This window comes from Topomyia yanbarensis, chromosome 2 (assembly GCF_030247195.1).
Source record: "Topomyia yanbarensis strain Yona2022 chromosome 2, ASM3024719v1, whole genome shotgun sequence".
NCBI lineage: Eukaryota > Metazoa > Arthropoda > Insecta > Diptera > Culicidae > Topomyia > Topomyia yanbarensis.
This window is the reverse complement of record NC_080671.1, coordinates 301,732,884-301,749,281: the sequence shown is the minus strand read 5'-3', so window position 1 is coordinate 301,749,281 and position 16,398 is coordinate 301,732,884. Positions and strand designations below refer to the sequence as shown.

At 44.4% G+C, this 16,398-nt stretch overlaps 2 protein-coding genes across 2 annotated transcripts; both read left to right on the top strand.

Annotated features, from left to right (window-relative positions):
• Nucleotides 1-1,628: 1,628 nt before the first annotated feature.
• Nucleotides 1,629-7,985, top strand: LOC131680493 (uncharacterized). The gene has a single exon (XM_058961203.1). The coding sequence runs from the start codon at nucleotides 1,629-1,631 to the stop codon at nucleotides 7,983-7,985; it is 6,357 nt and encodes a 2,118-aa protein (XP_058817186.1).
• A 777-nt stretch (nucleotides 7,986-8,762) lies between these two features.
• On the top strand, nucleotides 8,763-14,560 carry LOC131680492 (uncharacterized). Its single transcript, XM_058961202.1, has 2 exons — nucleotides 8,763-13,900; nucleotides 14,542-14,560. Exons 1-2 carry the CDS (start codon nucleotides 8,763-8,765, stop codon nucleotides 14,558-14,560), a joined length of 5,157 nt encoding a protein of 1,718 aa, XP_058817185.1.
• Nucleotides 14,561-16,398: the final 1,838 nt, after the last annotated feature.

Genomic DNA, 16,398 nt, shown 5'->3' with positions numbered 1-16,398 from the left:
GTAGTTCTCAATTCTCTTCAAAACGAATGAACTGAACATCACCTTAAGCCGTTGGTCATATTATGTGGGCCGATTTTTAGCGAACGAATGAAAATGAACTCACTTGTTGTCCCACAAACCACTTTCGGTGATCTCCCAGTATGGAGCCGGACGAAGAACGACGGACAAGCAAAATTAAAACTTCCCTCTTACTCTCGATTTCTGTCATTATACATCATAAAGAACTCGCAGCCTTGGTGTGTGCAGTCAGGATACAAAAATATAACAGCTAAGGCAGAAATCATTCTGTGAGAGCATTGTATTGAATCTTCCAGATTCGAATGTTTTGAGAATCATTCACGAGATACAAGTAAAACATCAGCTGAACGAATGAACGGTTCATGTGAACTAGTTCTTTTTACAGAACTGTTCAATCGGGAATGGTTCTTCGAAGTGAACTGATTTGCCCATCTCTAAAGCAAACCCTTGTAACCAAGCAATACCTTCCGATGAATGGTAGTCCCTTGAACCTATCGGGAAACATTACAAACCAAAAGCACAAATAGTTTTCTGACTCTGTCAAATATCCTTATTTTCAGAAGTTCAATTAGAATTGTCAACGTAATGAATCCCGTCTAATATTTTCATGCCACTAAACCCAATTATTTTTTTGGTAATGTAATAAGTGCAAGAAAACATATTTCCAAACCACCAGGCCTCGTGTGAAACTATCTTAGATATAACTTTGTTAAAATCTTAAACAACTTTTCCGGATGATTCCAGATCAATTTTTGGTGGTCAACAAACTTGTAGACAATTAAATTTTCTATCAAATTCTCACTTTTAGTGTTGTTCGAATGTATAAAGCACCATTTAGGGACAGAAATATGAACTATCTCCAGTTGTTGCGTGTAGACTCGCTAAACGCGCACCTACCGTCCAACTACCTTGGGCGACAGACATTCTTGGCAGCTGTGGCGAGTGACAGTCGGAAGCACAGAAAGATAGAAGTAAATGAGTAGTGAGTGGATGACGCAGCAGGTTTTTTGCCATCTTAAAATATAAATTTATTATTTGCCTAACTTAGTTTAAACTTACTGCTAACTTATCTAAGGAAAGTATAGATATCTAAAATTATCAAATTATCTTAAATTACATTAACCTAATTATATATACAGTGGATTGAACCTTAGTCTAAATCTAAACTGAGTGTTAACACGGCATGAGCACATGCTCAATTAATTTGCTTATAGTTACATTTGGTAAGATGTTTGATGCTCTAAAATGCTACCTAAATACGTTAATACTAAATATTATAGACAACACTGGGACCGATTGACCGATAAGCTACTGGAAACTATTAACGGTTAACAAGGGATGCAAAACGTGAGTTCCTAACCTCAATTATCACTTATTGCGCTATATTATTAGAATTAGTTATTAGATGGTTAAAATATTGTATTTCTTCATTTCTTTCCTTATGCAGGAGAATTATAATCTCTCTTCGTTAAACCCAACAACACGATCCGACTTTCACTTGATTGGGAAACAAGCCGGAGATTATAATCGCGGACGAACCCTTTACGACCTGTTGGCTAATTTACAACAATTTATAATTCTCGTTTTTACGAGCAACTAGCAACTCGGCCATGCCAAATCGAAATTTACGGTCCAAACGGTCGGGCAAATCTGGTACAGTGGCCAGTAAACAAAAAACAAATAAGGGTGTGCGAAAGGTGGTCACGGAAGATCCGGAGGAGTCCCATCCCGGACGAACATGTCAGGTGTGTCGCGAGGAAGATACTGACGAGATGGTGAGGTGTGACGATTGTTTGAAATGGCATCATTTCCAATGCGTCGGTGTCACGCAGGAGGTCGAGAATTTTCCCTGGAGTTGTACCAAATGCGAAACAGCAAAAGGAATCCAGGATACAAGTTCGGTTAACAGCGTTCATCTTCACATAAACAACGACTCGTCGAAGCAATCATTCGTGCCCATGATAAAAGGGTGCCCTCAAGCAATACTTCCCGAGCAGCAGCAGCAGCACCCTTCGGAGGAAGGTAAATTAATAAAAGCTGCATCAGTTCGTCCAGCCGCGACAGTCGAACAGGACCATAAGAACAACATGAACTCAGCTGCGTCCGTAACAACTGTTCAGTGGGTGGTGTCCAGGAATAATGCCCGTTGTAAAAACACAGCAAAGGCGCCATCCACCGCGTCCAACAGTTCATCACAAGCTCTTGCAAGACTGCAGTTACAAAGATTGGAGGATTTAAGAAAAGTTGAACGACGTGAGGCTGAGCAGCAACGAGCGATCGCAGCGGAAGAAGCGAGGAAGGAAAGGGCATTTCTGGAACAAAAATATCAACTGCTTGAGCAAGCCATAAGCGAAAGCGGTTCAGTCGAAAGTGTTTCGGAAAACAGGGTGAAGAATTGGTTGGCAAATCCGAGCGAGTATCAAGCGTACTCTTTAGATCCGGAAGTTGATGTTCGATCCGATGCTAACAGACGTTCTACCAGTGTACAACAGAGAGGTTCACTAAGTGCGCAGATTGACAGCAACCATTCGACACTGTCAGAACCTAATCCTCCGGAACCGTTCCCAGAGCCAGGTTCCTTATCAACGTTGTCTGTAGACCAAGATGGTGCGTCAAATCAGACATTCAAAGTAAATCGCGGTCTGATTCCAAATGATACACAAAGGAATTCTAGCTTAGGACCTCCACGCAGGGTTTCTATTACACAACTTCCACGATCGTATGCAAATACAAAATCCTTACCACCTGCTCAGGGGTTGAACTCAACGCAACCGAGATTGAGTCTACGGTGCGACCAGCCTACATTAGATTTTGTACCACGGCATTCCGTACCTATTCCAGATCGTCGGTCACGATTCGCTCCCAACCAGGAGTATTTAAGTGGATTAAATTATCCGCAAGCTAAGCAACGAAACCAACCACATTCTTCAACTATGCGGGCCAGTGGCATTTACGATCACGAGCAAGATGATTGGGATCCATTTTCGATTTCCCGAAATCACCTAGCCGCTCGTCAAGCTATTTCGAAGGATCTGCCAACGTTCTCTGGGAACCCCGAAGAATGGCCTCTCTTTTTGTCAACCTTTAACAGTACGACAGCAATGTGTGGTTTCACTAATGAAGAAAACATCGTCCGTTTGCAACGGAGTCTGAAGGGCCGTGCTTTTGAGGCAGTCAAGTGCAGACTAATGCACCCGTCCAACGTAAACGGGGTGCTCTCAACACTCAAGATGTTGTTTGGACAACCGGAAGTGATTGTAAATTCGATGATATCAAAGATTGCCGCTCTACCTGCGTTGAAAGAGGATAAATTAGAAACTCTTGTGGACTTCGCCGTCAGTGTAGAAAATTTTTGTGCGACAGTGGATGCGTGTGGGCTTGAAGAATACTTTTATAACGTAACTTTTCTTCATCAACTCGTCAGTAAGCTGCCATCGTCAATAAAGCTCAACTGGGCACAATACAGGCAATCACTTCCGACGGTTAATCTGCCATCCTTCAGCAACTGGCTGTACTCTTTGGCAGAAGCCGCTAGCGCTGTCACCTTCCCAAGCATCGCTTTCGAAGACAAGCCAGCTCGAAGTGAGTCACGTACTACTAGGAAAGGGAATTCATACGTTAACGCACATTCTCAGGAACCCCCTGTGTATCATCGGTCGACAGGGCCATCCAACGCGAAGGTGGTAGCCGACTGCTGCCCAGTATGCAAGGGAAACTGCAAATCGATCGCCAAATGTAAGCGTTTCTTAGAGTTTTCTCGTGATTCACGCTGGGCAACCGTTCGAGACTTAGGGCTTTGTCGCAGATGTCTACGTCAACACAAAGGAGGATGTCAAGCCAAGTTATGCGGAAGAAATGGTTGCCAGCTCAAACACCACGAAATGCTGCACAATGACCAGAAGTGTGCACCATCGACTTCGACCGCCACTGCGAGTGTCATAAACACAACTTTATCAACTCCACGCAACGATTCTTCTCCACCAAAATCTAGTTCATCTGAGCACGGATGCCATGCACATCAGGTCCCCTCTAGTAAGGTTTTGTTCCGATACATACCAGTCGTGCTTCATGGGAAGCATAGGTCGATTCAGACGTTCGCCTTCCTGGATGACGGATCGGAACTCACATTACTCGACAGCGAATTGGCAGATGAGTTGCAGCTTGAAGGGGAAACAATGCCGTTATGCTTACTTTGGACGAGCGGAACGAAACGTCGTGAAGAATGTTCGAGGAACGTTAGGCTAGAAGTGGCCGCAGAACGCAACCGTTCTAGGAAGTACAGTCTGAATGGGGTACGTACTGTGAAGGAGCTGCTTCTTCCACCACAAACACTAAACATGGAAGAACTATGTGAACAGTATCCACATCTCAGGGATCTGCCGATCACATCATATCAAAATGTTCGCCCAAGGATTATGATCGGAATCAAGGATCAACACCTGAGTTTAGTTCAGAAGAGTCGCGAAGGAGCCCTACACCAGCCCGTCGCTGTGAAAACTCGTCTGGGATGGACAGTGTGCGGAGGAAATCTAGAAAATACTGCAGACCTCGTTCACCCAGTTTTCCACGTATGCGATCACGAATCTTCGTCAGAATTGGACCTACACAAAGCAATGAAGGAGTATTTTACAATAGAAAGCTTTGGCGTATCACAGCCAAAGAAAATGCTTCTCTCCACTGAAGAAGAGCGCGCTCAGTCCCTGCTTCAAACCCACACGGTGTTCAAGGGAAACCGATACGAAACCGGCCTCTTGTGGCGCTACGAGAATGTTCGTCTGCCAGATAGCCACTTCATGGCTTTGCGACGTCTGCAGTGCCTCAAAAAGCGAATGGACAAGGACCCAAGACTTGCTGAAGCTCTGAACCAGAAAATCACAGACCTTGCTACAAAGGGATACGCTAGGAAGCTCACAAATGAAGAGCTGAATCAATCGTTTTCACGTGTTTGGTATTTGCCGATATTTCCGGTTACAAATATCAACAAACCTGGAAAAATTCGGATGGTATGGGATGCGGCCGCATTTGCCCACGGAGTATCCCTTAATTCAGTCTTGTTGAAGGGCCCTGATCAACTTTGTGATCTGTTCAACATACTGGTTCGATTCCGTGAAGGCCGGATCGCCCTCACTGGTGACGTTCGGGATATGTTCCTGCAAATACGCATGCGATCCGAAGATCAACAATGCCAACGTTTCCTCTGGTACGATGAAAGTGGAAACATCGTCGTCTACGTTCTTCAGGTGATGACGTTTGGAGCTTGCTGCTCTCCTAGCAGTGCTCAGTTTGTGAAAAATCTCAATGCTGAACGCTTCAAAGCAGAATACCCAGCGGCAGTCGAAGTGATCCAGAAGCGCCACTACGTCGACGATATGTTGGTCAGCGTTGCGACACCACAAGAGGCGATCAAGCTTGCGCGTCAAGTGAAACAAGTACATGCTGAGGGCGGATTCGAGATCCGCAATTGGATAAGCAACTCAAAACAGGTCATGCAGGCATTGAAAGAGGAACGAACAGAGGAAAAGAACCTCGATCTGTCGCCAGAACTATCTACAGAAAAAGTGCTTGGGATGTGGTGGTGCACTAGCTCGGACACATTCACCTACAAAGTCGGATGGAATCGCTACGGTCGAGCGTTGTTAGGAGGTCAACTGCGTCCGACGAAAAGACAAATGCTGCGCGTTCTGATGTCCATGTTTGATCCGCTTGGATTGATAGCCCATTTTCTCATGTACCTGAAAGTTCTTCTTCAAGATGTTTGGCGCTCAGGGATCGACTGGGACGACCAAATAAATGATGCTCTCTTCGAGAAATGGCAAACGTGGCTTCAAGTTCTCCCAGAAGTCGAACGAATCAGCATTCCGCGGTGCTTTTTAAGCCAGACCACTTCTGCTGGTTATGATGTCCAGCTGCAAACGTTCGTAGACGCAGGAGATAACGGAATTGCTGCAGCCTGCTACCTACGTTTTGCTCAACACGGCTTCGTTGAATGCAGATTAGTTGCCGCAAAGACTAGAGTTGCACCATTGAAATACCTTTCAACTCCTAAACTAGAGCTTCAAGCAGCATTAGTAGGTGCTCGACTCGCCCGGACGGTTGCCGAAACCCTCGCGTTCAAAATCTCTCGAAAAGTTTTCTGGTCAGATTCACAGGACGTGCTTTGCTGGATCCAATCAGACCATCGCCGTTATTCGCCGTTTGTTGCAGTTCGAGTAAGCGAGATCCTTGAAACGACTGAGATGAGTGAATGGAGGTACGTCCCCACTGAATTGAACGTGGCAGATGATGGGACAAAATGGAACGGAGTTCCGGATCTGACGGATCAATCAAGGTGGTTCAACAGTCCAAAATTTGTGTATCTGTCGGAGGAATACTGGCCACATCCATTTAAGAGGCTGAAAACTACAGAGCTAGAACTGCGCCCGAGCGTGTTAGCACATTTCGTCGCAGGTGAGCCACCGATACAAGTGAAAGATTTCTCTACCTGGAATCGGTTAGTTAAGGTCGTCGCTTTGGTTAAACGATTTCCGAATAACTGCAAACTGAAGCACCAGAAGAAACCGATCGTCAGTGGACCTCTCTCTAATAAAGAATTATTATCTGCCACATCTTACATAATTCGCCAAGCACAACAGGAATCATATCCTGATGAAATGGCGTTGCTTCAACATACGCAGAAGAATTCGGAACAATTTCCAACACCGATTCCTAAGACAAGTCCAATTCATCAAAAATCACCATGGCTGGACCAGTACGCGATATTGAGGATGCGCGGGCGCATCGCTGCCTGTGACTACGCTACGGAAGATGCAAAGCACCCGATAATACTTTCCAGTGACCACCATACCACCAAATTGATTATTGCACACTACCACCAAAAGTACCACCATCAGAGTCATGAGACCGTAATCAACGAAATTCGACAGAAATACAGCATTCCAAAACTTCGCATGGCCTACGCCAAGGTAAGAAAAGAATGCCAGCACTGTATGAATGACCGAATCGCTCCACGAGTGCCAATCATGGCCGATCTGCCAGCCGCACGACTGGATGCCTTCACACGCCCCTTTACGCACGTCGGCGTTGATTATTTCGGGCCGTACGAGATTGTTATTGGTCGACGGACAGAGAAGCGTTGGGGAATGCTCGCCACCTGCCTCACAGTTCGTGCGATCCACATCGAGGTTGTCAGCTCGCTCAACACAGATTCGTGCATCATGGCTCTCCGAAATTTTGTCTCACGGAGGGGTAAGCCAAGAGTTTTCTACAGCGACCGCGGGACCAATTTTATCGGCGCAAGGCGTGTTATCAAGGAAGCAGAGGATATTATTAACCAAGAAGACCTGATGAAAGAGTTTTGCGATGTCGAAACCAGTTGGGTGTTCTTGCCACCCTCTGCACCGCATATGGGTGGTAGCTGGGAGCGCTTGATCGGATGCGTCAAGAAAAACTTGATGATGACCATACATTCACGCAAGTTGACGGACGAGGTTCTACGAAACCTATTGACAGAGGTCGAAAACACTGTCAACTCTCGACCTTTGACTCATGTTCCAGTTGACGATGATTCAGCCCCTGCCTTAACGCCGAACCACTTCCTGCTCGGGTCATCTAATGGGGTGAAACCATTGAGCGCTATGGACGATACCGGCAGTGTACTTCGCCAGAGCTGGCGACTATCCCAGGTCCAAGCCAATCGATTCTGGAACCGCTGGGTTACTGACTACCTGCCCGAGATTACCCGCCGCACAAAGTGGTTTAGCCATACGAAACCGATCGAGATCGACGATGTGGTGGTGATTGTGGACCCAAAATCACCAAGGAATTGCTGGCCGAGAGGCAGAATAATTGGTACGCAACCAGGACGAGACGGCCGACCGAGATCAGCGACTGTGAAAACTACGACTGGTATTTACGAGCGACCGGTAGCCAAGTTAGCCGTGCTAGACGTGCGGTGCGGTGACGGGTAAGCTGACCGGAAGCCAGCGTACCTGGGGGGAGTGTTGCGTGTAGACTCGCTAAACGCGCACCTACCGTCCAACTACCTTGGGCGACAGACATTCTTGGCAGCTGTGGCGAGTGACAGTCGGAAGCACAGAAAGATAGAAGTAAATGAGTAGTGAGTGGATGACGCAGCAGGTTTTTTGCCATCTTAAAATATAAATTTATTATTTGCCTAACTTAGTTTAAACTTACTGCTAACTTATCTAAGGAAAGTATAGATATCTAAAATTATCAAATTATCTTAAATTACATTAACCTAATTATATATACAGTGGATTGAACCTTAGTCTAAATCTAAACTGAGTGTTAACACGGCATGAGCACATGCTCAATTAATTTGCTTATAGTTACATTTGGTAAGATGTTTGATGCTCTAAAATGCTACCTAAATACGTTAATACTAAATATTATAGACAACACTGGGACCGATTGACCGATAAGCTACTGGAAACTATTAACGGTTAACAAGGGATGCAAAACGTGAGTTCCTAACCTCAATTATCACTTATTGCGCTATATTATTAGAATTAGTTATTAGATGGTTAAAATATTGTATTTCTTCATTTCTTTCCTTATGCAGGAGAATTATAATCTCTCTTCGTTAAACCCAACAACACGATCCGACTTTCACTTGATTGGGAAACAAGCCGGAGATTATAATCGCGGACGAACCCTTTACGACCTGTTGGCTAATTTACAACAATTTATAATTCTCGTTTTTACGAGCAACTAGCAACTCGGCCATGCCAAATCGAAATTTACGGTCCAAACGGTCGGGCAAATCTGGTACAGTGGCCAGTAAACAAAAAACAAATAAGGGTGTGCGAAAGGTGGTCACGGAAGATCCGGAGGAGTCCCATCCCGGACGAACATGTCAGGTGTGTCGCGAGGAAGATACTGACGAGATGGTGAGGTGTGACGATTGTTTGAAATGGCATCATTTCCAATGCGTCGGTGTCACGCAGGAGGTCGAGAATTTTCCCTGGAGTTGTACCAAATGCGAAACAGCAAAAGGAGTCCAGGATACAAGTTCGGTTAACAGCGTTCATCTTCACATAAACAACGACTCGTCGAAGCAATCATTCGTGCCCATGATAAAAGGGTGCCCTCAAGCAATACTTCCCGAGCAGCAGCAGCAGCACCCTTCGGAGGAAGGTAAATTAATAAAAGCTGCATCAGTTCGTCCAGCCGCGACAGTCGAACAGGACCATAAGAACAACATGAACTCAGCTGCGTCCGTAACAACTGTTCAGTGGGTGGTGTCCAGGAATAATGCCCGTTGTAAAAACACAGCAAAGGCGCCATCCACCGCGTCCAACAGTTCATCACAAGCTCTTGCAAGACTGCAGTTACAAAGATTGGAGGATTTAAGAAAAGTTGAACGACGTGAGGCTGAGCAGCAACGAGCGATCGCAGCGGAAGAAGCGAGGAAGGAAAGGGCATTTCTGGAACAAAAATATCAACTGCTTGAGCAAGCCATAAGCGAAAGCGGTTCAGTCGAAAGTGTTTCGGAAAACAGGGTGAAGAATTGGTTGGCAAATCCGAGCGAGTATCAAGCGTACTCTTTAGATCCGGAAGTTGATGTTCGATCCGATGCTAACAGACGTTCTACCAGTGTACAACAGAGAGGTTCACTAAGTGCGCAGATTGACAGCAACCATTCGACACTGTCAGAACCTAATCCTCCGGAACCGTTCCCAGAGCCAGGTTCCTTATCAACGTTGTCTGTAGACCAAGATGGTGCGTCAAATCAGACATTCAAAGTAAATCGCGGTCTGATTCCAAATGATACACAAAGGAATTCTAGCTTAGGACCTCCACGCAGGGTTTCTATTACACAACTTCCACGATCGTATGCAAATACAAAATCCTTACCACCTGCTCAGGGGTTGAACTCAACGCAACCGAGATTGAGTCTACGGTGCGACCAGCCTACATTAGATTTTGTACCACGGCATTCCGTACCTATTCCAGATCGTCGGTCACGATTCGCTCCCAACCAGGAGTATTTAAGTGGATTAAATTATCCGCAAGCTAAGCAACGAAACCAACCACATTCTTCAACTATGCGGGCCAGTGGCATTTACGATCACGAGCAAGATGATTGGGATCCATTTTCGATTTCCCGAAATCACCTAGCCGCTCGTCAAGCTATTTCGAAGGATCTGCCAACGTTCTCTGGGAACCCCGAAGAATGGCCTCTCTTTTTGTCAACCTTTAACAGTACGACAGCAATGTGTGGTTTCACTAATGAAGAAAACATCGTCCGTTTGCAACGGAGTCTGAAGGGCCGTGCTTTTGAGGCAGTCAAGTGCAGACTAATGCACCCGTCCAACGTAAACGGGGTGCTCTCAACACTCAAGATGTTGTTTGGACAACCGGAAGTGATTGTAAATTCGATGATATCAAAGATTGCCGCTCTACCTGCGTTGAAAGAGGATAAATTAGAAACTCTTGTGGACTTCGCCGTCAGTGTAGAAAATTTTTGTGCGACAGTGGATGCGTGTGGGCTTGAAGAATACTTTTATAACGTAACTTTTCTTCATCAACTCGTCAGTAAGCTGCCATCGTCAATAAAGCTCAACTGGGCACAATACAGGCAATCACTTCCGACGGTTAATCTGCCATCCTTCAGCAACTGGCTGTACTCTTTGGCAGAAGCCGCTAGCGCTGTCACCTTCCCAAGCATCGCTTTCGAAGACAAGCCAGCTCGAAGTGAGTCACGTACTACTAGGAAAGGGAATTCATACGTTAACGCACATTCTCAGGAACCCCCTGTGTATCATCGGTCGACAGGGCCATCCAACGCGAAGGTGGTAGCCGACTGCTGCCCAGTATGCAAGGGAAACTGCAAATCGATCGCCAAATGTAAGCGTTTCTTAGAGTTTTCTCGTGATTCACGCTGGGCAACCGTTCGAGACTTAGGGCTTTGTCGCAGATGTCTACGTCAACACAAAGGAGGATGTCAAGCCAAGTTATGCGGAAGAAATGGTTGCCAGCTCAAACACCACGAAATGCTGCACAATGACCAGAAGTGTGCACCATCGACTTCGACCGCCACTGCGAGTGTCATAAACACAACTTTATCAACTCCACGCAACGATTCTTCTCCACCAAAATCTAGTTCATCTGAGCACGGATGCCATGCACATCAGGTCCCCTCTAGTAAGGTTTTGTTCCGATACATACCAGTCGTGCTTCATGGGAAGCATAGGTCGATTCAGACGTTCTCCTTCCTGGATGACGGATCGGAACTCACATTACTCGACAGCGAATTGGCAGATGAGTTGCAGCTTGAAGGGGAAACAATGCCGTTATGCTTACTTTGGACGAGCGGAACGAAACGTCGTGAAGAATGTTCGAGGAACGTTAGGCTAGAAGTGGCCGCAGAACGCAACCGTTCTAGGAAGTACAGTCTGAATGGGGTACGTACTGTGAAGGAGCTGCTTCTTCCACCACAAACACTAAACATGGAAGAACTATGTGAACAGTATCCACATCTCAGGGATCTGCCGATCACATCATATCAAAATGTTCGCCCAAGGATTATGATCGGAATCAAGGATCAACACCTGAGTTTAGTTCAGAAGAGTCGCGAAGGAGCCCTACACCAGCCCGTCGCTGTGAAAACTCGTCTGGGATGGACAGTGTGCGGAGGAAATCTAGAAAATACTGCAGACCTCGTTCACCCAGTTTTCCACGTATGCGATCACGAATCTTCGTCAGAATTGGACCTACACAAAGCAATGAAGGAGTATTTTACAATAGAAAGCTTTGGCGTATCACAGCCAAAGAAAATGCTTCTCTCCACTGAAGAAGAGCGCGCTCAGTCCCTGCTTCAAACCCACACGGTGTTCAAGGGAAACCGATACGAAACCGGCCTCTTGTGGCGCTACGAGAATGTTCGTCTGCCAGATAGCCACTTCATGGCTTTGCGACGTCTGCAGTGCCTCAAAAAGCGAATGGACAAGGACCCAAGACTTGCTGAAGCTCTGAACCAGAAAATCACAGACCTTGCTACAAAGGGATACGCTAGGAAGCTCACAAATGAAGAGCTGAATCAATCGTTTTCACGTGTTTGGTATTTGCCGATATTTCCGGTTACAAATATCAACAAACCTGGAAAAATTCGGATGGTATGGGATGCGGCCGCATTTGCCCACGGAGTATCCCTTAATTCAGTCTTGTTGAAGGGCCCTGATCAACTTTGTGATCTGTTCAACATACTGGTTCGATTCCGTGAAGGCCGGATCGCCCTCACTGGTGACGTTCGGGATATGTTCCTGCAAATACGCATGCGATCCGAAGATCAACAATGCCAACGTTTCCTCTGGTACGATGAAAGTGGAAACATCGTCGTCTACGTTCTTCAGGTGATGACGTTTGGAGCTTGCTGCTCTCCTAGCAGTGCTCAGTTTGTGAAAAATCTCAATGCTGAACGCTTCAAAGCAGAATACCCAGCGGCAGTCGAAGTGATCCAGAAGCGCCACTACGTCGACGATATGTTGGTCAGCGTTGCGACACCACAAGAGGCGATCAAGCTTGCGCGTCAAGTGAAACAAGTACATGCTGAGGGCGGATTCGAGATCCGCAATTGGATAAGCAACTCAAAACAGGTCATGCAGGCATTGAAAGAGGAACGAACAGAGGAAAAGAACCTCGATCTGTCGCCAGAACTATCTACAGAAAAAGTGCTTGGGATGTGGTGGTGCACTAGCTCGGACACATTCACCTACAAAGTCGGATGGAATCGCTACGGTCGAGCGTTGTTAGGAGGTCAACTGCGTCCGACGAAAAGACAAATGCTGCGCGTTCTGATGTCCATGTTTGATCCGCTTGGATTGATAGCCCATTTTCTCATGTACCTGAAAGTTCTTCTTCAAGATGTTTGGCGCTCAGGGATCGACTGGGACGACCAAATAAATGATGCTCTCTTCGAGAAATGGCAAACGTGGCTTCAAGTTCTCCCAGAAGTCGAACGAATCAGCATTCCGCGGTGCTTTTTAAGCCAGACCACTTCTGCTGGTTATGATGTCCAGCTGCAAACGTTCGTAGACGCAGGAGATAACGGAATTGCTGCAGCCTGCTACCTACGTTTTGCTCAACACGGCTTCGTTGAATGCAGATTAGTTGCCGCAAAGACTAGAGTTGCACCATTGAAATACCTTTCAACTCCTAAACTAGAGCTTCAAGCAGCATTAGTAGGTGCTCGACTCGCCCGGACGGTTGCCGAAACCCTCGCGTTCAAAATCTCTCGAAAAGTTTTCTGGTCAGATTCACAGGACGTGCTTTGCTGGATCCAATCAGACCATCGCCGTTATTCGCCGTTTGTTGCAGTTCGAGTAAGCGAGATCCTTGAAACGACTGAGATGAGTGAATGGAGGTACGTCCCCACTGAATTGAACGTGGCAGATGATGGGACAAAATGGAACGGAGTTCCGGATCTGACGGATCAATCAAGGTGGTTCAACAGTCCAAAATTTGTGTATCTGTCGGAGGAATACTGGCCACATCCATTTAAGAGGCTGAAAACTACAGAGCTAGAACTGCGCCCGAGCGTGTTAGCACATTTCGTCGCAGGTGAGCCACCGATACAAGTGAAAGATTTCTCTACCTGGAATCGGTTAGTTAAGGTCGTCGCTTTGGTTAAACGATTTCCGAATAACTGCAAACTGAAGCACCAGAAGAAACCGATCGTCAGTGGACCTCTCTCTAATAAAGAATTATTATCTGCCACATCTTACATAATTCGCCAAGCACAACAGGAATCATATCCTGATGAAATGGCGTTGCTTCAACATACGCAGAAGAATTCGGAACAATTTCCAACACCGATTCCTAAGACAAGTCCAATTCATCAAAAATCACCATGGCTGGACCAGTACGCGATATTTTTTTTCACATACACACATACACACACAGACATTTTCCGATCTCGACGAACTCAGTCGATTGGCATATGACACTCGGCCCTCCGGGTCGGGATTAGATTGATGAATTTTAGAGTCAATGAGAAAGGCAAAAACATTTTTAGCAAATGTTGAAAGTTATGCATTTTTTTGGTGAGCAGTTCTATGTTTCATAGACATTAAATCAATTTTAACTTCGCTTCCTATTAAATAAAGACCCTTATTACATTACATCTCTACAAAAGCGAGCTCAATTTAAAAATAAATCTGAGGATTATGATTGATTACAAAACTCTGGAATTTTCTATTGGAATGTTTTCAGGCAGGAATTTGATATTGATGCTATTAGATCAGTTACATATCAGGACCCCATTCCGACAATTTATCAAAAGTCCTCATGATGTTTACAACAACAGGCTATCAATCTACGGATCGGATAATTGTTATTGTAATATTGAATTAAATCAGTCTGCATCAATAAATTTTCAACTTCATCCAATTTTTTTTTGGGTGGGGGGGAGGTGTTGCATGGTGTTAAACCCCAAAACCTTCTCTTGGCTACGCCGTTGCATGGAGTTATTTATTTCGCTTTTCATTTTCCGATATGTTTCAGATCGATCCGATGGTCATAAGTTCGAAAAATTGTAGTCAGAAGGTTCATACAAATGAACATTTTTGCACTGATAAGTTATCAAGTTTCTTCCAGATAACTTGGAAGTGTTCGGTGATTATTTCTAGCGGTTGTAGATAGAAAAATGAAATACAAAATTCGTTTTATCGAAATAATGTTTGGCTTATTTCAATGGATTATTACTATATTGAACAATAAATAGGCGACAGAGAGTAATCCACAAACAACAAGCCATAACTTTTAAAGTATTCAAAATAGGTATTTGAAGTCTTCAGTAAAGTTATTCGCAAAAGTAAGAGCTACAAATTTGCTGAAGGCATTATTTCGATATAATCACTTCCACGAAAATTTGTGAAAATATCTCACTCATAGGGGGATTAATCAGCAAAAGCACAATACCAAAAGAAAGGGCATATTGCCTCCATTAAATTCTCCGAAGATACTATTGACCTAAAATAAGCCGTTTTTGTCGTTAATAATAGATTACATGTTTTTGGTCATATTTCTGGCAATGGGAAATGATAAAAATCTTTCGTCCGCATTCAATTATAAATATCTCTTTTGATAATAGTCCGATTTCAACAATCTATAGCTTGTTCGAAAGGTATTCGTTGAAGCTGTCTAAAAACATATAAATGCTAATCTATATTGTCAATTTCGGCAGATAATTCAAAAAAACTGCAAAAAACGCCATTTTTACGCATTCAAACATTCATATCTTGAAAACTAAACATCAGAATCAAAAACAAATTAATAGCGTTCTTACTGTTTTTTAGTTCTTTCATTTAAAATTAGTTTGGATAAGATCGGTTCAGCCATTGCTGAGAAACACGAATGAGAGTTTGTCCGTTACATACACACATACACACACACAGACATTGTCCCAAATCGTCGAGCTGAGTCGATTGGTATATAAGACTCGGCCCTCCGGGCCTCGGAAAAATTCTTGAAAGTTTGAGCGAATTCTATACATTTCTTTTATAAGAAATGTAAAAAGTGAAAAATTCGCCAACTGGCTCCGCACTCCCCTAGTATAGATTGAATGCTTGGCATTCTAATGGAGCTAATGTCAAATTAGTTAGAAGGAAAAAGTTCTTGATTTTTATTCGACCAACTACCCAACACCGGCTCCAGGCGGCTTACACTTTTTAAGATTTAAATGAAATATTCATTACTTACCAGAATTATCAATATTATTTTAAGAGCATGTATCTCCAGAAGTTCAAGCATAACAAAAATTTGAGCATTAGAGGGTCAATTCGAAGCAATTAGAGAAGAACTCTGTGTAATTGTCTTTATCAAACCGAACAAATTTGTAACCCAAAAAATCTCATATTATAGTTAAACGAATTTATATGACCATCGATGATTTAGACTAATATTTACATGAATATTAATATCCATGTAGATATAATTTAAATTCAATAAGGGTGTTAGGCGGTTCAAACATGGCTGACTTTAATGAGCTATACGGAACAGTGGTTCTGAGTTCAATCCCAGTCGAGTTCGTTGAGATTGTCTGAGATGAAAGATCTCTCTGGTCACGTCTTCCTTCGGAAGAGAAGTAAAGCCTTTGGTCCAGACCCATGTGTTGATGGGCCGATATCTTCAGATGGTGAAGTCGCCTCTCTGGCGTCGGTAACATGATCAAGGCGGTTATAGGCCGACAGAAACTAAAAATGAGAAAAAATATTATGAGCTGGACATATAACACGAATTGCATAAGAGAGATCAGTTGAAGTGATGGTCAATAGAAATCCTGGACCTATCACTCACTGGCTTTATTCAATCGAGGCAGACGCGCGTGAAGACCATGATCAAGTAACCGGAAATTCTGAA